This window comes from Dysidea avara, chromosome 4 (assembly GCF_963678975.1).
Source record: "Dysidea avara chromosome 4, odDysAvar1.4, whole genome shotgun sequence".
In the NCBI taxonomy this organism is placed as follows: Eukaryota; Metazoa; Porifera; class Demospongiae; order Dictyoceratida; family Dysideidae; genus Dysidea; species Dysidea avara.
In genome coordinates this window covers 47,879,721-47,902,747 of record NC_089275.1, presented here as the reverse complement: position 1 = coordinate 47,902,747, position 23,027 = coordinate 47,879,721, and the positions used below count along the sequence as shown (strand labels likewise).

General features: G+C 39.6%; 2 protein-coding genes and 1 long non-coding RNA gene across 15 annotated transcripts in view; 1 reads left to right on the top strand and 2 right to left on the bottom strand.

The window, feature by feature from the left end:
- The window catches only part of LOC136252555 (uncharacterized), a 71,407-nt gene extending 70,852 nt beyond the window's left edge, over positions 1 to 555 (bottom strand). For both annotated transcript variants that reach the window (XM_066045026.1, XM_066045027.1), the window contains exons 1-2: positions 396 to 555; positions 227 to 340 (exon numbers count right to left, since the gene is read on the bottom strand). In XM_066045026.1, the coding sequence (XP_065901098.1) occupies positions 227 to 271 (45 nt within the window). In that variant the 5' untranslated portion in view covers positions 272 to 340; positions 396 to 555. The remainder of the gene's footprint in view (positions 1 to 226; positions 341 to 395) is intronic.
- Positions 556 to 653: 98 nt separating this feature from the next.
- On the top strand, positions 654 to 16,822 carry LOC136252553 (uncharacterized). 8 transcript variants are annotated; one of them, XR_010699638.1, is made up of 8 exons: positions 865 to 1,020; positions 13,215 to 13,259; positions 13,701 to 13,785; positions 14,079 to 14,248; positions 14,892 to 15,050; positions 15,124 to 15,239; positions 16,567 to 16,620; positions 16,671 to 16,822. XR_010699638.1 is itself a non-coding variant. In XM_066045025.1 (3 exons), exon 3 carries the CDS (start codon positions 4,541 to 4,543, stop codon positions 8,438 to 8,440), a length of 3,900 nt encoding a protein of 1,299 aa, XP_065901097.1. In that variant the 5' UTR covers positions 654 to 1,020; positions 2,070 to 2,195; positions 3,384 to 4,540; the 3' UTR covers positions 8,441 to 13,207. The 8 variants fall into 8 exon arrangements, 1 of the variants encoding a protein (XP_065901097.1); XR_010699637.1 differs by lacking the exon at positions 13,701 to 13,785; XR_010699640.1 differs by lacking the exons at positions 13,701 to 13,785; positions 14,892 to 15,050.
- On the bottom strand, positions 16,801 to 22,109 carry LOC136252560 (uncharacterized). 5 transcript variants are annotated; one of them, XR_010699655.1, is made up of 9 exons: positions 21,897 to 22,109; positions 21,725 to 21,842; positions 21,379 to 21,646; positions 20,047 to 20,168; positions 19,904 to 19,929; positions 19,788 to 19,851; positions 18,021 to 18,185; positions 17,242 to 17,316; positions 16,801 to 17,088 (listed from the first exon to the last, which is right to left on the bottom strand). It is a non-coding gene; the product is annotated as an uncharacterized lncRNA (long non-coding RNA). The 5 variants fall into 5 exon arrangements; XR_010699654.1 differs by having other exon boundaries at positions 21,729 to 21,842; XR_010699652.1 differs by having other exon boundaries at positions 21,379 to 21,842; positions 21,897 to 22,107.
- Positions 22,110 to 23,027: the final 918 nt, after the last annotated feature.

Sequence of the window (23,027 nt, the reverse complement as noted above, 5' to 3'; positions counted from 1 at the left end):
AGAAGTTCAAGCCTAAGCATACTTTTATGCAGGTTTGTATACCAGGAAAATAATGGCTCGAAAGCTGCCAATCTTATGATGGAAATGGACCGCTCTCTCGCATGCAAATATGCCTGAGTCCAGGACAGGAAACAGAATTTATTGGAGTAGCCTAATCTGGAAACGGGGAAGCCACAGAGCGGCCACTTAGTTACAAATCTGCAAATGCCGGAATAGTCATTCTTACTTCAGTCAAACGTGAAGATGCATGTTGATACAATCTGGACGCCATGTTCTCAGAGTGTGTTGGCCTATCTCCAGTCCCTCGTCCAGCCCTAACTTCGTGTTGAAGTTCGCAGACCTGTACTCATGATGATACCATATAATGTGCTAATCATAGGTAATGTATACCATACCTCTTAATACTTCAACGAAATGTAGCCAGTTGGAGGCACATATCACTTCGCCAGTTCGTCACGATGTCACGATCGAAGTAGTCTCGCGGCGCCCGACCCTAAAAAGAGGGTCTGGTGAAACTGTGTACAAAAAGTTTGGCGCTGCCGGAATGTTGGAAGTTCCAATCAGATTGCTCTATTTCAAATTGATTATGTAATGCGTACATTTCAAAAGATTCGCGGCTTACGGTTAATTACATCCGGTGACTCTGCCGCTTAAACTCATAGAGAAAACAGCCATACAATTCTGTTGGGTTCGTTTTAATGTTGAATAAATAAAGTAGCGCTATTAGTTTGGTGATGCTGTAAGCGGATCTGGTTGAATGGATGTTGTGACGTAAACAGTGCACTTACGTAACACGTAAAACGTCATCCAATAAACATTCCAGAGCTCAGGGTCGGGCGCCGCGAGACTACGATCGAAGGAGATCTAGAGTCACAACTCCAACCCACAATCACTTATTCATGTATCTATGACGACGTCTACAGATCTCGGTACTGCTGCAGGGGCTGCTGGGTTTTAAATGATAAAGTTACCACCGATTTCTCCTCCTCCAGGACTGCTTTTCTCAGTGTACTCAGCAAAGTATGTTTTAATATAGGAGTATAGTCTATCGCCTAGCTCCTAAGCGTAGAGGATTAGTTTACAGTTTTTATCATGGGAGAGGATATTGTACTCAAGGCAATGCCTCACTGGCCTTTGCTGTTTGTGATTCTAAGAATATGCCCTTCCTTCTGTGATTGATGATCATGTGTTGTTCCAATATGCACATCAAGTCACGATGGGGTTGGCTTTTTTTCACCCCTTCTAGGTATTTGTCCCGTTTCACTTTAGGATATTTAGCTCAAAGATTTTCGCTTAGGCTCCTAGGCTATGGGTAAACACCTCGAACAGGCTCTGCCTTCTGTGTACACCCTCCAGTGCCTAACTGGTAAAGTAGATAATAACAATAACAACATGACACCAGAAATAAGTTCTGCGTTGTGTGCCGTTCATTGTACATCATTTTGGGTGATGCTGCCATGAGAGAATTGGCCAACCTCTTGTGTGTTAAGCGTGGTGTTTCTCGTGGAGTTGTGATGGGATGGTTGAGATGTAAATTAAACTTTTCTCTGAAGACAGAGATCTGCGGTTATGTGTGTTCATGGTGCCCTGTCCAGTTGCTGAGGCACCTCGTGAGGTGCCAATTGCTGTGTAGGTTGCTTAGGCTGACAATCAGCATAAGCTGAGTGGACTCCCTGCTTAAATATTATAATTACAAGTAATAGAGGCTCTTATTTAAGTCCAGTGGTGTTGACCAAGTTGTGATACATGTAAAGGCTGGCTTCCATGTAACTGCAAATCATCTGCATTGTTGACTGAGTCAGAGTGTCTACTCTCCTAACTCTTGCGGTGGCTCTGAATGTGTAGATGGTTGTACAGAGACCAGATATCATAGCACATCCACCTTGTGAATTGCAGGAATTACCTGCAGAAATTATCAAGCTTTTAATAAATTATCTTATCTGAACTATGTTTTGCTGGTATGGATTCCCTCCTTCCTTCAGTACCATGTAACTTGTCTTCAGTGTGTATGAAATTAGGCTGTTCACCTTTAATCTATCACTTGCAAAAATGTGACCATATTATGACAGATCATGCAATTGGAGACATGAAGGGTGTGTGAAGATGAACTTTGAGGTTTACAGATCAGTAAACAATCCAGCATATTTTGGTTTACCAAAACATCTTGTTTTGACAGGCAGTTTCTACCATTTTAGGTATTACACTTCCTTATTAGGTTGTGATGTGCTCTGTATATTGTCATGTGATTATAACCTTAGTATGTGTACTACTACCTACATGTAAATATGTGTGTATGTTTGTGTGTAGTGTGTCTGTATCCCTATGTAATACATGTGATGTGTGTGGTGTTTGTGTACTGGATTATTTTTGCAAGGTGTAGAGTTTTATTGATTTTGTAAAGTCTGCTAATATACAAATTGTATGAACACAAAGATAGGTTAACATTTATGTGTACTAGTGTTGCACCGATATCCAAATTAGCCGATTATTCCGATAACCGATATTAAGCAACAGAATTAGCCGATACCGATAACCGATCCGATATACACCAATAACACTAACACTCATCCTCATCATTATTAAATGGCTCATATTAGTGACATAACCATTGATATACAGCTCATTCTAGCCTAAAATGTAAAGTTAGATGTATACCACAAGTAAAAGTTACTCATGGTAAACAGGTTTTAAGTACATTTTACTACTGCTATACAGTTGAGACAAGTGGCTGGTACTACATAGAAACCTAAAAACCTCAGTTTATTGTTGGGCATGGCCTAAACCCTGACAGTTTATTATGGGCATGGCTTGTAGTCACGGCTAAACCATTAACACATAACTTAATTAAAATGCCAAATAACTTATGTCTAGCCTCCCCCACATCATTATACTACACAGCACAGTGGAGATTAACATCGGCCTTGATTTAATCAAAACCGATTAATCGGCTAGTAGCCAATATCGGCCCGATACCGATTATCGGTGCAACACTAATGTGTACTAGTAAAAATATTAACTTTGTGGTCATACACAATTGTTCACAAAACACTCTAATAGAACATACACAATTATTGTGGCCTAATGGTGGTTGAGCTGTTTCAGTGATCATATTTCAACTTGAATGTAAACCATTATTTGTACCTCATGACCTCACTGATCAGATGGAATCATTACAGAGGCTCTTTTTTTTTGGTCCCATTTGTAATTGAGGTAGTGTCACTATACAGGAATACCTGTCTGTACCAGTCACTAATTCTTTCAACGAGTGACATTGTGGTTGCATTTGTGTAGTGTCAACATTGTGTTCTGTTAGTTATTCTGTGTTATAACTAATTACTACCTGTTGTCCTCAGGGCATGTCTAACACTGTGTTCATTTTACAGTGCTAGAGCTGAAGAACAAGGAGAGAGATAATTATGGTGTTATATTAGAATTAATATATGTCTGTACAATGCGCATGCGTGGAGAGTCCAAATAATAAGAGTTATTAAGTCGTTTGGTCGTCATCGTGCTCTGTCTAATCCGTCCTGTAACAGATTTGGGGGCTTGTCCGGGAGCAGAAAAGGAGAGATACTTGTTAATCGACTGTTCCTGTGGTCTTCGAGTGTTTGGTGCTGTATCTCTTCCTGCGGTTCGAAAACCGCTAAGCCTTAATCCTTGGTACCGGGTTAATGGTACCTGATAAGGTGACGATCATTTGTTAATAAGCGACCTTGTTGTTTCCTTGTTGTTTTCGTGGCAGGACTCGTCGAGGAAAGGTGCTGCATTTATTTGGTAGTGAGCACTAATTGGGACCAATTTTCTACAAACATTGTGATTGTACTGGGATGTCTCTGGACATTGAATCATTCGTTAAGGAGCCATCACTTACTGTGTTGTCGAAGTTGAAACGAGCAGAGCTGACGCAATTGGCGGGACACTACAAACTTACTGTTGCGAATGGCGCGAAGAAGGGTGAGATTCGGCAGATTATTGTAAAGTATTTACACGAAGAAGAACTTATTTCGGATGACGAGATAGAAGAGCCGTCCGCCATAGCAATTCGTCGGTTGGAATTAGAAGCGAGAGCTAAGGAAAGAGAAGCGGAGCTGAAAGTAAAAGAGTTACAACTGAGGGAGAAAGAGTTGGAAGTCCAATTGAGACTGAAGGAGCTAGAAGTGTCGAAATCGGCGGCAGTGTCACCCCCAACTAGTTCACGGAAAACAGGCAGCAGAGATATTTTTGATGTAAGCAGACATATGAAATTTGTCCCTAGCTTTTCTGAAACGGAGGTAGATAAGTTTTTTCTACATTTTGAGAAGGTGGCACAGAGTTTAAAGTGGCCGAAAGATTCATGGACGCTGCTCCTACAAAGTGGCCTCGTGGGAAAGGCCCGAGCTGTTTATTCAGCTTTGTCAATAGAGGAGAGCTCTGAATATGAAACTGTGAAGACAAGTATTTTGAAAGCCTACGAGCTGGTCCCGGAAGCCTATCGGCAACGATTTAGAGACTCTAAGAAAACAGATAAACAAACCTACGTAGAGTTTGGAAGGGAAAAAGAATGTTGTTCGACCGATGGTGTCTATCTAAGAATGTTGATAAGAACTATGTTCAGTTACGCCAGCTGGTACTGGTTGAGGAATTCAAGAATTGCCTGCCTACAGAACTGAAAACTTATATAGATGAACAGAAAGGTGAAAACCTTCACCAAGCCGCGGTACTGGCTGATGATTATACCTTGACCCATAAGCCTGTGTTCAGACACCAGTCTCGAGACTTACCACCTCATGCTGGTAACAGAGGATACTCTAGTAACCCTCTGTCTGGTGGTGGTGGTTCTCAAGCTTCTGGCCGTGCGAGTGATCCTCCAGTGCGACGTAGTCAACGGTTCACAACGGGCCCAACCTGCTACTACTGTAAGAAAAAGGGTCATGTGATGTCGGAATGTAGAGCCTTGGAGAGGAAGAATCACAGAGTAGAATCTGATTCACTAATTATACCGAAGATGGTGGACGTAACTGATTCAGTTAATGAAACCAGGAATCAAGGAACATCAGAGTCTGTAGGAGGTACAGCAGATGAGGTATTGTTACCGTTTGTGTCGAGAGGGTTTGTGTGTTTGGAGGGAGGTACCAAGAAAGTTCCAATTAATGTGTTAAGGGACACTGGAGCCACACAGTCACTATTGTTGGACAGTGTGTTACCATTTTCTGACCAGACCTCAGCTGGAATTAGTGTGCTATTGCAAGGAGTAGAGATGGGAGTTATCAGTGTACCCTTACATGTGGTTAGCCTACAGTCTGACATAGTTTCAGGTGTTGTTGCTGTAGGTTTACGCCCCTCCCTACCTGTTAAAGGAGTGTCAATGATACTGGGCAATGATTTGGCGGGGGACAAGGTCACAGGTGAACCACGAGTGTCGGAGGTTCCTTGTTCAATTACAGAAGAAGAGCAATTCAGTTGCTTCTTTCCTTCATGTGCTGTAACCCGAGCAATGGCAAAAGCGGCTGAGAAGGCTGCGGATGAGAACAACAGACCAGAGGAATTTTCCAATGGCTGTAGAGAAGAGTCAGTGGTTATTAATTCTGGAACCCCTTCCTCACACGGTGTGCCAGAAATGAACAGTCAACCAGGTTGTAATCACCCACTAGGGTTGTCTCCCTCGAGGTTAGTTGCAGAGCAAGAGAGAGACTTTGAGATTATGAACATTAAGAAGGGGGCATTAAGTGAGAGAGAAGCGGAGAAAGTTCCAGTTTGTTATTTTTTGAATAGTGGTAATGTTGTGATGAGGAAGTGGCGACCGCCGAATGTTCCGGCATCTAACGAATGGAGTGTGGTTTACCAGGTTGTGGTCCCACCACCCTATAGGAAAGACATTTTAGTTTTGGCTCACGATACACCTTTAGCAGGTCACCTTGGTATTGCGAAAACGTATCGTAAAGTGTTAGGTCACTTCTATTGGCCTGGGTTGCATGGTGACGTTAAGAAGTTTTGTAAAACATGTCATGTCTGTCAGCTCACAGGGAAACCCAATCAGCACCCATCAGTGTCTCCCCTTATTCCTATACCCGCTATGGAAGAACCCTTTAGTCGTATTATTGTGGATTGTGTGGGGCCGTTGCCCAAGACTCGTGCAGGAAATCAATACCTCCTTACCATTATGTGTGCTTCAACTCGGTTCCCGGAAGCCATTCCGTTGCGTAATATTAAAGCAGATAAGATTGTAAAGGCTTTAATAAAATTCTTTACATTTGTAGGGCTTCCGAAAGTGGTGCAGTCAGACCAAGGGTCTAACTTTATGTCTGGGTTGTTCCAGAGTGTTATGGTCCAACTGGGTATTCACCAAGTCAAATCCACAGCATATCACCCACAAAGCCAGGGGGCACTGGAAAGGTTTCACCAAACCTTGAAGTCAATGATGAGAGCCTATTGTATGACACAGAAGCATGACTGGGATGAGGGTATCCCTTTGCTGTTGTTTGCAGCCAGAGAGTCAGCACAGGAATCCTTAGGGTTTTCCCCATTTGAATTAGTTTTTGGTCATCTCCCTCGAGGTCCGCTTAAACTGCTTAAGGAATCTTGGCTAAACAGTGACAATGATTCGTCACACAGTGTTATCACACACATTACTGATGTGCGCGAGAGACTTAAGGTGGCTAATAAGTTAGCACAGAAAAACTTGAGATCCTCACAGAGTCGAATGAAACAGTGGTATGACAAAAAAGCCAGATCCCGCACCTTTCAACCAGGAGATCAAGTACTAGTCCTCCTACCTATACATGGTCAGCCATTACAGGCACGTTATTGTGGTCCGTACACCGTAGAACAGAAGGTGAACGATGTTGACTATTTGATTCAGACTCCTGGCCGGCGGAAGGAGAAGAGACTATGTCATGTGAACATGCTCAAGCCATACCATGGTAGAGAAGGTAACAACAATCCAGTGTCTGTTGTTTCGAATTGTGTTAGTGTTGGTAAGAAGGAGCTGAATGATAGGACACTGGAGGATGAGGAGATAGGAAGGAGCCTAAGGTTGAAGAATTCGGATGTGCTGTTGAATTTAGAGCAGAAGCTGAGCCACTTGCCACTACAGGAAAAGGAGGTGTTAACGAAGCTGATATGTGAGTTTACTGATTTGTTTCCTGATGTACCAGGGAAGACCACAGTTACAGTACATGATGTTGATGTGGGAGAAACATCCCCTATTAAGCAGCACCCTTACAGGGTTAACCCAGTGAAGTTAAAATTAATGAGGAATGAAATAGAGTATATGCTACGAAATGGAATTATTGAGCCTAGCCAAAGTCAGTGGAGCTCTCCTTGCGTTCTCGTGCCAAAGTCGGATGGCACATGTAGATTTTGCACTGACTTTCGTAAGTTGAATGGAGTTTCTAAGACGGATTCCTACCCAATTCCCAGGGTGGATGACTGTATTGACAGAATTGGTCATGCTAAATATGTTAGCACATTTGATTTACTGAAGGGGTACTGGCAAGTGCCATTAACCAGGCGAGCTCAAGAGTTGTCAGCGTTTGCAACCCCGGACGGTTTATTCCAATACTGTGTCATGCCCTTTGGCATGAAAAATGCACCAGCCACCTTCCAGCGAATGGTGAATGGTGTAATTCATGGGCTGGAGGGCTGTGATGCTTATATAGATGACCTGGTGATATATAGTGACAGCTGGGAAGATCATATACAGTTATTGCAGAAGTTCTTTAGCAGGTTGCGGGGTGCTCACCTTACAGTCAATCTGTCCAAGAGTGAGTTCTGTAGAGCACGAGTTAAGTTTTTGGGGCACATCGTTGGCCAGGGAGAAGTTGCTCCGGTAGTATCGAAAGTAGAGGCCATTTTGAAATTCCCTACCCCAGTAGACAAGCGTGAAATAATGCGGTTCTTAGGAATGGCGGGATACTACCGCAAGTTCTGCTATAACTTCTCCACCATTGCTGAACCACTTACCACTTTACTGCAGAAACAGAAGAAGTTTGTATGGAGTACAGAATGTCAGCATGCTTTTGAGAAGATTAAATCTTTGTTGTTGTCTGCACCTGTGTTAAAGGCCCCTGATTTTAAGAAGCCTTTTAAACTTCAAGTTGACGCCAGTGACATTGGCATTGGTGCAGTTTTATTACAAGAAGGATGTTGTAGCATTGATCACCCAGTATGTTACTTTTCGTACAAGTTTAACAAACACCAAGTTAATTATTCGACCACAGAGAAAGAGACATTGGCTCTTTTATTAGCGTTACAACATTTCGATGTGCATTTGGGCACCACCATAGCTCCAGTTGAAGTTTATACTGACCACAATCCTCTTGTGTTCATTGAGAAAATGAAAAACAAGAACCAGAGACTACTCCGGTGGAGTCTTGCGTTTCAAGAATACAATTTAAAGATCCGCCATATAAAAGGGCGTGATAATGTAATCGCTGATGCTCTGTCAAGAGCCACTGTTTAGTTGAACTGGACTCCTGTGCATTCACTCCCATGTTGTATTTATTAGGTTTTATTGGTCATTTCACTTTTGTTCTTGTAAGTCACAGGCATCATCCTTTTTGTAGGGGGGGAGTGTTATATTAGAATTAATATATGTCTGTACAATGCGCATGCGTGGAGAGTCCAAATAATAAGAGTTATTAAGTCGTTTGGTCGTCATCGTGCTCTGTCTAATCCGTCCTGTAACAATGGACAGTCATCCTAATGGAATAGGTGTAGAATAACGACATCCAGATGGATCAAACACATCTTCTGGCTATCTCCTACTCAGGTTGTAACTCTTATTGAGAATGTAAAGAAACTTATGTAAGTTTGTGTTGATGATGTGCAACTTTTTCTTCACTTTTATAATTACTCCATACTTGCACAGTTATTCCCAGTTCTGCAGATACCACTTGTATGTGATTGTGCACACCTTCACCTGTGAGACATGGTACAGCTTCTAGCCTTGCCCCAGGAGAATTTATCTGTGTAGACTCCTAACACCTGAGTAGCGCACAGGTGTCCTAGTGTTGGGTGATATTGCATTTTTAGTATTTGAAACCAAGTAATCTAGATTTTCGATTTAATCTTGATATTTGTAACAATATGTAAGTGATAGTTGTAATATGGTAAATACAGTATGTATAATACAATAGTAGCTAAAATAGTGAACATGTTGACCTCAGAGTTTAGCCAAAGATTATTTATCTGTAAAAATGTTTCCAGAAACACTAAATAAGATCAGGCTTCTGTAGATCCTTTGGCTTACTACCACCACCAGAACAAAACGAAAATAGGTCCAGGCAGGTAATTTAGTTTTCCCTGGCTTTAAAATTAAATTAACAGGATTACTCATAGATCTGGTAGCACTGTCTCCATCACGCTCATCTTCGCTACAGGCCATTTCACCTGCCACAAACTTACTACTGGCCATTTCACCTGCCATGCTCACTCCTTCCTGACCTTTACACCTGCCACACCCTGAGTACCAGCCATCACACCTGCCACTGGTTCAGCATTACAATGTGAAAACTACTACAGTGAAACCTGTGTTACGGTCACCTGGATTAAGCGGTCACCTCTGCATAACGGCCATGGACACGAGGTCCCAAATATTTTCCCATACAAATGTATGCATTGTTGTCTGCATTAAGCGGTCACCTGTCTAACGCGTATAACGGCCAACCAAGAATTCGCCTATGAATCACTGTATACATAACTTTCTCCTTCATATAGTGGTCGCTACCTTTTATGGTGGCTTGTTAAGCCAACTGTCTGGCACTACGGCACCGTTTCAATTAATGTACAATTATCACGCTTCCTGCCTTTCAATGAATACTATATAATCTATCAGGCTTCATTGCTTAAATGTATTCAATAGCTATAACCAACATTCATAACAAGCTCACCTTGTCCTTTCTGTACTAAAGTATTACTGCATTGCAGTTGGCGCGAGCCTCTTAATAATAATCACTCATTTATAACGGCCATAGCCACTAAAATGCTGCTGACCACCTTATACAGGTTTTCTCTATAACAGCCACCTGTATATAAAGGCCAGATATATCTGGTCCCAAGGTGACCATTATAGACAGGTTCCACTGTAGTAGACAAATTAAGTTGTTGGCACCCCAGCTGTACAAATTAAAGAAATCAATGTTGGCTACATGACAAGATGTACAATGGATTTGTGACAAATATCTAGATTAATTGAATAATCAACTAATCACCCAACACTAGTGTTGGTTCACTAGGTAGATGTGACCACACCACAGGCAGCTAAAGGCTTTGCTTTTTTGTGTTTGTGTGTGTTGTGTGTTCTTCTATAAATCAGTTTGTTTTCGTAAGGTGTCAGGATTCATGAAACAGGTTGTAAAAAAAATTTTTTTTTAACTTTGATGGTGATACAGAACACTATTACACACCTCTGGTAGGTCCCAATATATATAACTAAGGTGTATACTTCAATAAGTGGCGTAACTAGAACCAGACTGACACCAGGGCCTACTGCAATCAGTGGCGTAGCTAACCAGAAGGTGATGGGGTGACACACACCTCACACGGAACACTTAATGTCATGATCGTACAAAAAGGCTAATGACCCAATGATGGGCTAGCCAACATACGGTGTAGTATTAGCTAACTTATCATATCTAAGTAGCTGCTTTATTACAAATTACTATCTAATGTTATCACCGCAGACTGAGCTTCATCTCACTCTCACGTGTCTCACTGACTGTACTCCAACATATTCGTCCATGATCAAGTAGAGCTGTACATCACTGGCAGTATATTATAATGCATTATAGCTATTTACGTTATATACTCCTGGCCACACTGATTTTGTCCACTGAAATTACTGAATTATACCACTCCAGATTCCAGTTTGACTCCTTATGTCTATTTCCGAGTAATCCCTCTACTCTAATATATAGCAGACCAACTCTTTCAACAATTCATCGCCTCGTACTGTAGTGCAGTTTATCAGTGTTATCTCAAGCCTCAATTACAGAAGGTCAACTGCCTTTGTTTAAATCCACTATCACGTGAGTAAAAATAGAACCATAATTAGTAACTAATATTTTCGTTACTTGTTATCTCAAGCACGGACGATCCTTTTGTCAACTGTTGCATCACACGTTCGCTAAACGGAGTGAATAGAAGTGTTGAAGAGACTAGCACTGAAGAAGCTGGCACGTGGAAAAACTGAGCGTGTCTCCCCCCCCTTTGTTACGCCGTTGCTGAGTACAATGAGTGCTGGAAGTGTTGTCTGTTGTGGACAGGCAGAGTAGAGGAATAATTGGCTGGATTGGGCAGAGTTTGCCTCTCTGCCCACAGTTACTTTCTTTTATTCATTGGTAATTATTTATAAAATTAAAAAAAAAAAAAAGTTTGGTGACACCCAGGCCTAGGCTCGGGTAGGCCCGGGTTTAGTTACGCCACTGATATAACTAAGGTGTACACTTCAGTAAGACCACCTCATTATTGAGGCCACATTGTTTGGCCCCACAGGTAGTGCTATTAATGAGTTTCACTGTATGTGTGTGTGAAGTGGACTAGTCAACTACTAAACTGTAAAAGTGTATTGGCTTATGAGTGACCTGATGAAAAGTGGTGTACTTGTGATCATGTAAACCATAAAGTTAGTAACACCTTGTTAAGTGACAATATTCACATGTAGCAGACTTCAACCTGTTAAAACACTCTAATAGAACATACACAAATACAGAGTTTTTACATTCGAAAATTAAACCTTCAAAATTAATTTTACTGGCTATTCAAAAATTTTGCCTTTAAGATTAACTCATTATACAGTATGCAATACTCCTGGTAGTCAGTTTGATGAAACAAATACAATATAGCTGAGATTTTTAGGGGTAAAATTTTGCTGTTTGATGGTTTGGTAAATATCGGAAATATAATTATTTTGCTGAAACTTTTGTATTATGTATTTTATGCTACACTGTTTTAAGTGACAACAAACTACACAGTACATACATTGTGCAACCTTGTGTATATTTGTGGTATTGTGTGTATATTATAGTAGGGGCCACAAAGGAGTAGGCGTAGCCCATGAAAAGCATCACCCAAAAACCAGCCTAACTTTTCCCAGACGACGATGAGGCAGTATTGGTTAGGCAAAACAAAGCCCGAACAAGCCTTCAGATTGACCCAAAATGCTTTCAACTACTTGCTATGGAATTTTTTTTTAAAATTATTTAATGGAATTTTCTACTGACTGACACATGCTGACCACATGTGGTCTCCACAAAGCACCAACAAAATACCTTAATGTGTACAATGGTATAGAGTTCTTGATGTCAGCAGTAAGGTGTACTTGAACATGGACTTGACTCAAACTAACAGTAAACTGTCTTGACCATGTTGCTTTGTGTATTCTGAAATTCTAATTTTAGCAGCTACAATTAATTCACACACAACTATCAGTTGCCCTGACTGTTAGACATGAGGATACATGTAGTTTATAGACATAGCTGATATACTGGTAAAGCTAGCAGAATAAGTAACATAATACCATCTATGCTACATAACAGGTATTAGCCCATTCAATGAGGGTTAGACGCAGTTTAACCCAGGTTAACTGGCCGATCGTAGCCCGGTTCTTTAAAGTGTCACGGAGATAGAGGACGGAAATGGCGGCAGGCTATCCGGCATCACGTGCACGGAACAATAAGCATACACGAGCAGAAGTGCGAACTAGTTTTCTCCCACCTCTCCTCTCCCAGGGGTATGTCTGAATTCCAGTGTATTGTGCTTAGGCAATACACTGTGACTGGTGTTGGGTACAGTGGGCACTGACGCCCACGTGTCTCACCCAAGCCTACTGAGGTCACGTGAGCCGTTGGGGAGGCCGTGGGCATGCAGTAACGAGCAATCCCTTACCCAGCATGGGGGGCAAACCTAGGTAGGTAATGGGTGTCGTCGTAATGCGTAATCGTAGCCAGTTAAGATCCATTTAAGACTGTGATTATGTTTGTATAATTATAAGAAACAATTCACTGTAACCTGAAATGCCTGTGTTGTGGGGTGGCACCCAAATGAAGAGAATGTGATACTACAGAGCCTGAGGGTTTCTAAATTCCATAGAACCCTGTGTTTTGAAGTCTGACTTATTTAGACCACATGCAACCATCCTATATGGTAATCTCAAGTAGCATTCTTTGTTATTCAATTGAGACCCACAGGCTGTGGTCTTACTAATATCGTGTGAAGTTCTTTACCTATTGCTACAGTTTTACTGTTGGGATGATCACTGCTACTTGTGTGACAACGTCAAGGTCAGTGAATTGTTAGGTTGAAAATTTAGTATCTTAATTTTGTTTATAGTTTGTCTATTCCTTTTATTGTGGATAGTATACCATAACTGCATGGAATTTATCGTGCATTATGGTATCCACTATAGTTGAATCATACAACCAAAAATCAGTATTGCAATACCATTGTGGTACCTTGGCAGTATTAGTTACTCTATAGGTAGAATTAAAAAGTATCTTCAAATTGCAGTTGCTATTAAATTGTATTTTTTTATTTTGTGGAAATTTCTACTCAATTAATTAATGCCTTTAGCCATTGTAACTCAATAACAGATGAGATTATGTTATTTCACTGTTAAAATTATTTTATATAGCCTGATGGGTACATTTTGGCATACCACAGTACATATAATGCACACACCATGGACTTACCTTTAAGTTGTATCTTATTTCTTTTCTTGCCAGAGTAAAATGTTGACTTGTAGTAGTACATCTATGGCTTTGTGCTAAAATTCAGCTGTAGTTTTTAACCACATCTCCACCAGTTGAAGTAAGCAGATTGTTAGCTTCTTCATGTTTAGGACTGTGTATTGGGTAGAACATAACAGCATGTACATACCTTACAGTAGGTTCCTGGTAACATACATGTCACATGGTTAACATTTACAGTAGGGTAAGGAAAACTGTCCCAGGTAGTCTATTAGAGCAACCCATGGCCAGTTAGTGAAACCTTGACAGTGGAGTAGGATTACCTCAAATGTAGTCACAAGCAATAAAATTATGTAGATGTACATATGTGTATACAGTATTTGTATACAAATAATCATATGTGTGCAATATTAGGAAGGGGAATGCAAAAAACTTGTACGTCATGTGGGCAGAAATGCCACATCAGCCATGGCAAATGTAGTAAATGTAAAACGAAGTTTATTTCAAAAAAGAAGCAACCCGTGTCACCATCAAAACTACAACGGAAGCACATGGGTCCAATATGGAAAGGACTAATGTTGAAGGTTTGCAAGTGTTTCCAATTTCTACATTAGATGTTATTACATATCTGTCTGTCATGTCAAAATTGGCTCCTTAAAGGTGTTGGGACTGTTAAGCAAGCTCTGACATTAAAATTGTTGTTTCATGACACATTCACTAGGATTATTTTCCATGTGCATTGTGTGTAAGACAGAGTCTTTTATACGTATTTTATAATGGCGACCAATTAATTACATGTGTACATAACCATTGTATATGTGACTAGCATTGATGTAGGTGTGGTTACGTATAGCTACCACATTTTGTATGATTTTGGCATGAGACCAACAGCTACAAAAGTATGTAAAAGGAAGTTACAGTAACATATTACTATAATGGCTGCTATCAGAAGAAGTGTGGCTTTAAGCAATAAAGCAACTGTGCACTGTAGCTCTTAAGTTTAAGATTTCTAATCTACTGTGGCTATAATAAACATTGTGTGATCATTCATACATACATATGTGTCATCAAATACAATCATACACATATATGTGCATCATTTCATGTTTCCTGTGAATGTGATGTGTTGTAAAACATTTATGTAAGGAGCATTTTATTGTCCTCAATATGAGGAGCAGTATTTGTAAGGTCAATAACTTATGTGCATGATTTCCAATATACACGTAGGCTCTTCAGCTGCACAATGGTCAATATGACATAGCAATACTGGCGTACCATCACAATCGCAAACTGGACAATGTGATAACATTTGGGACACCTGGGACAGGGAATAATCTCTTAAATGATCATTCAGATGTTGTGGGCATGTTCTTATGATGAAAAATAGTAAGATGTGATATGTATATTAGTATGTACACTGTGGCACTGCATATGTGTATTTTCCATTCTTCTTATATAGTGGCTGGCAATGGACCGTCTACTTCTCAACAACCATAAGTATTTATGCTGATAATGACACTACATATTTACTTCAATATTACGTAGTGTCTGGTGATGGGATCCCTCCAAGGAATGGTAAGTATTTATGCCAGTAAAGACGCTACATAATTGTTTCAATATTATGTGGTATCTGGTGATGGACTGCCTCCAGTGAACGGTCAGTATTTACAAAGACACTAAGAATGGCTGGCTTTGAACTAGTGGTAAGTGTTTTCATATTTAAAAGGTAGTATACAACTTTAAAGGTACAAACACTGTAAACAGGAAAGCATATGTGACCAGATTTTACAAAACCGATCAAAATCGCACATCAGGCAAAATCAAATTAACACCACAAGTGGATAGCTACACTATCGTATTACTGTTGACACTCAGTACTACTCAAACTGCTTGAGTCTGGTTTTAACAGACGTCTTTTCTGGGTGGTGTGGATAGCTCGAATGGCAGTTTCTGGACCTGGCTTGGCAAAAATCAGTGGTTTACTGGTGATAATGTTGGCCAGACATTGTTTCTGTTGATTTTGCTACATATCAGTCACTAATTTAAGGAGCCAGCACAGCCCTGTATCTTGTGACTGGACTCCAATCGTGGTCTGCCTCCATTTTGAAGTCTATCTCGTGCCCCCACCATCCCCCACCCCTTTTGAGCACTCGTGATACTACTTTGCTCATCCAACTCCTCAGATTTTCTATATTATTTGGCAAGAAACTACAAGCAGCTACAAGTACTGGAAGTGGTCTGAAAGGTATGAAATAGATTGATGTGTTTTCTTTGTAAATTTCATACGCGTGCTTGCTATCCTTGGCTGACTTGAATTCTTATAACCGTTTATCTCAAAACTTCTAATGTGTGATTTGGATCATTTTTCCAAAATCCATTCACATAATAATTATAAGGTACAAGGTAGACTTTAAATTACAGCTCAAGCACCTATATAATGCTACTAAGCAGCAGATACTCAACAGGTTAATGACATATAATTTATATATCATCTTACCACTGCCTTCCTTGCCAGGGAAAAAAAGCAATAAAAAGTTAGCAGTTTTAAATCACACAACTGCATAGTTAGTTTACTGTGTGTATATTGTGCTCGTGTACAATGTACGTGTGTGAACGTGCAAAATGTACATCCTGCTATAACACTATCAGCAATGGTCTCCTAGCAACCACCTCGTTGCTATGTAAAATAGCAACCCTTAGTAACCACCTTGTTGCTATGGTAAAGGGTGCTATTCCTTGTAGTAAAACTCTAAACTCTATAGCTAGTTGTCAAGTAAGTAGAATCACAATAGCCAACATGGATAGATAATATGCAGCAGTATTGCAGATTATTTCTGCTAAGGCTAGTTCTGTTGGCTAATTATTTCAATGGTACATAATTATTTTTGTTAATTTTACTCAGTGACTGTCAATGTTGTGAGCACTACAAGAGGCTGGACAATGTCACAAGATCGAAGTATGTCATAATTGTGTACCACTTGTATGTATCATCCAATCATCATTCAGGTAAAAAGAGAAGATGTCGTTGTGGTCTGTGTGAGGGATGTAAAGCCAGTAACTGTAACATTTGTAAATATTGTAAAATACCAACACTAAAGAGGCATAAAACATGTATGTATGTTTTTAAGTTGATCAATTAAAGTTGACAAAATACAATATTCATTTAATACTTCTATAATGATTTGATTCAATGAAAATATAATTTAATTGTCAGTCTTGCTATCACTACTGCTGTATGCATAATCTGATTGTTCATATTCTAACTCTTCCTGCTCACGGAGATCTTCTACAGTTCTATCGTGGAATAACATTGCTCCTTCTTTCAACATTTCCACAGCTCCAGCTTTTGCTTTTCTTAGGATGGCAATTTTTCCCAGGAGAAATCTTCTCTACTCTTACACTGATATCAGCCAAGTGTAGTATCCTAAGTGTGATAATTATATAGATACAAGTGCATCATCATCAGTCATTTATACAAAACAAAAATTTTACGTGTTGTATAGTTAAGTATATACACATCATAGAATTTCTTCATATAAATTAAGCATTAATATAGAGTGCTATATGATGTACGAACCTCAAGTTCTACTATCACCGTCATCGTGCAATTGATCATGGTTAGTTTCAACTGTGCACAGCATACTTTCAGTCACTGCAAGTAACAACATAATTATATACATAATAGCATGGAGTAGTACACATGTATTATATGTTTATACGATTATAATAGCACAAATAATACTTATAATAATTCTAGACATTTCAAAAGTGTCTTGCTGAATTAATATCAGTAAATTCAATATTATACTTTTGGGACCTGCATGGTATTATGAGACTAAAATTTTTACTCTCACATCACTACAGATATGCGACCGGATTTGCGAAAAGGGGTCTTCCACACACATCCAATTAACCAACTTCGACAATTCATAACTTCAGACTAGAATAAGTTATTACCTTGAAAATTGGTCAGTAGTGACCACCAACATAGGTTATTGGATGGAGAAATTTCAGGTTTGCATCTGTCTTGAACACTAAGTTATGGTCTTCCACGTTCATACAATTGGATGTGTGTGGAAGATCTTTTATAATATTCACTAGCCATATCATGCCACAGGCTCCTTTTCACAAGTTGACTTCTAACTATGAAGATGTATGCCAGCCACTGGGCACCTTAAACTGCCACTAGCCAGCCGGTAGTTGCCAGATGTTTTTATAATGTACAGATGATCTTAAATAATCTTTACTAGACTACTGTTAATTAGACTCCGATCCATTGGCAAGGGTATGTACAAAAGTAATAAAGTCAGTCTTGCAATACAATAATTAGCTCATAAATGTGTACAAGTACTGTACCTTGAATATCGTGTGATAGGGATGGAATTATCACCCTATGATAGTAGTGTAGCCAATTCTTCATCTCCTGTAAAAGCTAAGTTCTTTCTTCCTTACGCCTCTTAAATTCATTAAATACATCTACTGCCTCTAACTTCTTTTGTGTTTCAACACTTCGACGCTGACCTAAGTGCAGTAAATGCATTCACCTTTATTATACAATAGAGTAGGTATACGCACACATTACATAACAGCACCACACTATGTTGAGCCAATTATTTTACATGCTATACTTATGTACTTTATTTAAGTACACAATTTAAAAAAAAATTATCAGTCAAATATTATATAAAAACAAACATAATTTTATCAAAATAATCTACTAAAATGTTTTATATAAGTCTACCAGCTGTAAAACTGTCACCCAGTGCCTTCATGCATACATTAAGCATCTATAAAATAATTATCGTACAGCTGGTGTTTAAGTCATTAGCTTTTGTAACAGTTATAGGACTTCTCAACTTATTGCAAAGATGTAAGTGGTAAAAATCAACAGTGACACACAGCTAGGAGGTGATTATTTGCTGCTGCAAGAGTACAACAACTAACAAGAGAATCTGTGTTCCCCAACCACTTACAATTTAGCCTGTTTGTGCCCCTCCCCTGGATACACCCCTACACAAGATATTCATTGCAGCAGTCAGTTATAATTACTATAAACCTAGAGAAAATTCCAGGACTATGACAGACAGGTGTGAGTATAATATGTCATACACAGACAGAATTTCAGACCATTGGTATCTGAAATTCTGTCTGCTACTTTCTGTATTTGTAACAAGGAAAGTAACTAATGTTTTACGTTTACAGAAGAAATAGCTTTCATAGCATCTGGGAATTATTGGATAGGTTAGATTTTGTATGAGTACATATATAGCTGGGTGCTCATACATCAGGGCGGAGGAAAGATAATGGCAGGGTAGTTTCTGCAGAGCATTAAGATGCACGGCAAGCTCTACACTGTAGTACACTGCACATCATATCTGTGTGAAAATCAATTTGGCGTTGTACTCAAAATGGTTCAGTGTATACAGACTCTCCTCAAAAGGCAGAAATTTTCAACAACTAATATTTCATCTGTTTTCAGTGACTAAAAATCAATACCAACAACCTAGGAATAATCTCACATTTTAGGCATTGCAACAGTCACTATTGACATGCATGAAGTAAAGATAACCTAGATCCTCACAAGGTAACTGGCCCAGATGCTGAAACTACTTAGCCCAGAGCTTTCCCCAGTACTCACAATAATTTTTTTCAAGCTTTTCTGTAGTAATGTCATGTACTACAGCAGATTGGAAAACAACAAACATCGTCTCTGATCATAAAAAAGGCAATCACAGCAATCCTAGCAATTGACGTCCCATACTACCAACCAGCTTACATTAGTTGTAAGCTCCTTGAACACATCATTGACATACAGACATTTCACTCCCACCCCATCCTACTGTACACATGGACACTTAGAAGAATTAATGTTTACGAAATTCTTTTTGTCCAAGTAATATAAAGCTGTGGAACTCTTTAGCAGAAGAAGTTGCAATCATTTCAGACTTTGATCAATTAAACACAGAATAAATGGACTGGTTTAATTATTTTTTGGACAATAATTCACTCTGTGCATACATGCTCGCCTAGCTGTGAGGCCTGCACAGTAATAATTATTTACACACAACCCACATTTCAAACTCATACAAGTGCACACATGCACGCACGCACGCACACACATACCAGCTTCCTGAAATACTGTTCCTCACATGCCATTTCCATTTCACTGAATTTTCCACCAGTGGATCTACAAAAAATGGTGTGCATTAAATAAAAACAATCTTGTATCTGACCCATACCTTATGCTTCCTCCACTACCAGTTCCCTGTAATATAAAATAACAGTGAACACTCTGCAGGCAAGTACACTGTATGCGGTCATTCTATCGCTACAACACGTATTCACAGCTACTACCAGTACACTGTAGCGTATTCAACAGTACCTTCACTGAAGCATTGGAGAACATCATCACTGAAGCATTGGAGAACATCATCACTCCATAATAGCCCAACCTGGTGATCCTTGACAACCTCGACATGATGCTTGACATGGTGGCTGGAGTTACTATACAAAAATAACGAGGCACAAAGAGGTACACATATAAAGAGGTACACCAACTATCTGTTGTAAACGTTTTGTGCTTTGGATTGTTAAGTTCATGTAAATTGTACCAGATGATATAGAACATTTTGGTTTAAAATTTTGTATACTCGTGATGTCACCAAGGTAAAGAGTAAACTGTGCTTTCTTGATTAATTAGATAGTTTTGGAGATGTTGAACATGTTTAACTGTTCACCCAGTAGGTAAGTGTCACTACAAATTGAACTACGTAGTCTGTTGTGATGATCAAATGATTAAGAGATGTGTCATTTCATCTACCTTAATAATTACTATCTTAATAGGAACCATCTGTCAGCCTATGAAACAGTTAACACTTGCCATTAACTCTAACACAAGAAATAGCCATGGTCTTGCAGCAAATGATACGAGTCAAAGGTACATGTAGCAAAGAACATTTGCATCTCCTTAGAAACACATTCAATTGCCATGTTCCTGTACCAGGCAATCATGGTACCAGCTGAATTCAGCCAGAAGCTTGGCAAATATGTGATTAATTTAGATGTGACAATAAAACCATATTAGGTGTAACAGATCCGCACTGTATCCCAGCAGAACAATTTCATAGGAAAAGGAAATGTGTAGAGATCAGTTTGGTCAAATTGTAGCTATTAGTTCAAAACTAGTTAACACAATTACAATATGAGTGTTTATCCAATACCACATAAGCACACAGCCACATATCCAGCCATTCCAGGTTAACCAGACCTCTATGAAGCTCATGGCCTCTTCTATGCTGGACTTGCTTCTGAGCTTAGAAAACACAGCCATCAAAAGCAAACTACTTGAACTAACTGATTATTGTCTACTGAATATCACTTTCAAGTCTTGCTGGATGCTTTTTTCCAATCCCTGGGTATAATCCCATACAAGCAGCTTTGGCTAAACTTGTACAGTTTGATAAAATCCCTGTGTTATAAAGTCCTTTCATTTTAACCAGTTGTGAGCCCTGAATACGTAGCTCATAACCCAACCCAATTTGTATATATACTTAAGCACGTGCATGGGCAAACATCAAAGGAATAAGAGTGATACTATTTCCATACAACACTGAAAGGAAAATACAGCACTGTTGATCATGTGTGTAACATTTTAATAGCCAAAACGATGCTATTGTTTATTTTATGACCAAACTTGTACTATACAGACACTTACTGATTGTCTGATGGTTGAAAACTGATGCAATTTGACTCTACAAAATGGACGCTCCAAACAAAGATGACCAGAAAGCATTTTAAAACAGTTAAAGCACCACCACACTTGTGCAACATGAAAAAACAGCACTCTGGTGGTCTTGAGCCAAATACAGCACTCGGCTTCACCTCGTACTGCATTAGTATCTCGTCCACAGGCTTGTGCCATTTTTTCCATATTGCATGTGAGATGGTATTTTGATTGTATGTATATATTTCTCTTTCCTGCTCTGATGGGATACAACACAAATCTCCTATGCCTGATACTCTAAACATCTCATTCTGTCAATGACATCTTAATCACTCACTTACTTGCCAAGTCTCTGGCCGAATACCAGCTAATGCCTGGACTCGAACCTGGACGCCGTGTTCTCAGAGTGTGCAGCACCTCATCCAGCCCTAACTTTCGTGTTGAAGCTCGCAGACCTGTACTCATGATGATATTATATATGTGCTAATCATAGGTAATGTATACCATACCTCTTAATACTTCAACCAGTTGGAGGCATTTATCACTTCGCCAGTTCGTCACGATCGAACAACCTTGAGTCCGAGCTTGAGTCACAACTCCAGCCCACAATCACATATTCATGTATCTATGACGACGTCTACAGCTTATCTCAGGACTGCTGCAGGGGCAGCTGGGTCTGCGAATGATAAAGTTGCCACCGATTTCCCCTCCTCCAGGACTATATTTCTCAGTCTGCGAGGCATAGGAGTATAGTCCATCGCCTACCTCCTCAGTGTATATAGAGGATGACAGTTTTCATCATGAAATTTAATGAGGGAGGGGTGTATTCAAGGCAATGCCTTGTTGGCTTTTACTGTTTGTACTTTATAAGAATACCCTTCCTTCTGCAATTGATGATGTATTGTTCTAATATGCACATGACACCAGAAATATTGTGTGCCGTTCACTGTACAGTTCTTTGGGTGATGCTGTGATAAGAGAATCTTGTGTGTTAAACGTAGTCTTTCTTATGGAGTAGTGATCATCTAACTTGGGAAAAATAAATGGGATGGTTGAAATGTACGTAATTAAATTTTTCTCATTTGACAGATCTACAGTTACATGTATTTGTGGAGCAGGTCCAGTTTGTATTGTCCAGTTGCTGAGGCACTTCGTGAGGTGCCAATTGCTAGCTGTGCAGGTCATAGAGGCTCTTTTTTTAAAGTCCATTTGTTTTGTATTTATTTTTTTAAATACACACCCTTTGCAGACCTAACATTTGAAAATATCACATTATCAAACAAACAGTGTTTGATGGTCAGCTAAAGTGGTGTGACCAAGTTGTGATACATGTAAAGGCTGGCTTCCGTATAACTGCAAATCGTCTACGTTGTTGCCTGAGTCAGAGTGTCTGCTCTCCTAACTCTTGTGGTGGCTCTGAATGTGTAGATGGTTGAAACCAGATATCATAGTACATTCACCTTGTGAATTGCAACAAGAAGGAACTACCTGTGGAATTATCAAGCTTTTAATGAATATCTTATCTGAACTATGTTTTGCTGGTGTGGATTCCCTCCTTCCTTCGGTACCATGTAACTTGTATTCAGTGGGTATGAAATTAGACTGTTCACTTTTTAATCAATCACTTACAAAAATGTGAC

Coding starts and splice junctions, on each gene's coding strand:
- LOC136252553 (XM_066045025.1), top strand. CDS start 4,541: ATGTTGTTCGACCGATGGTGTCTATCTAAGAATGTTGATAAGAACTAT.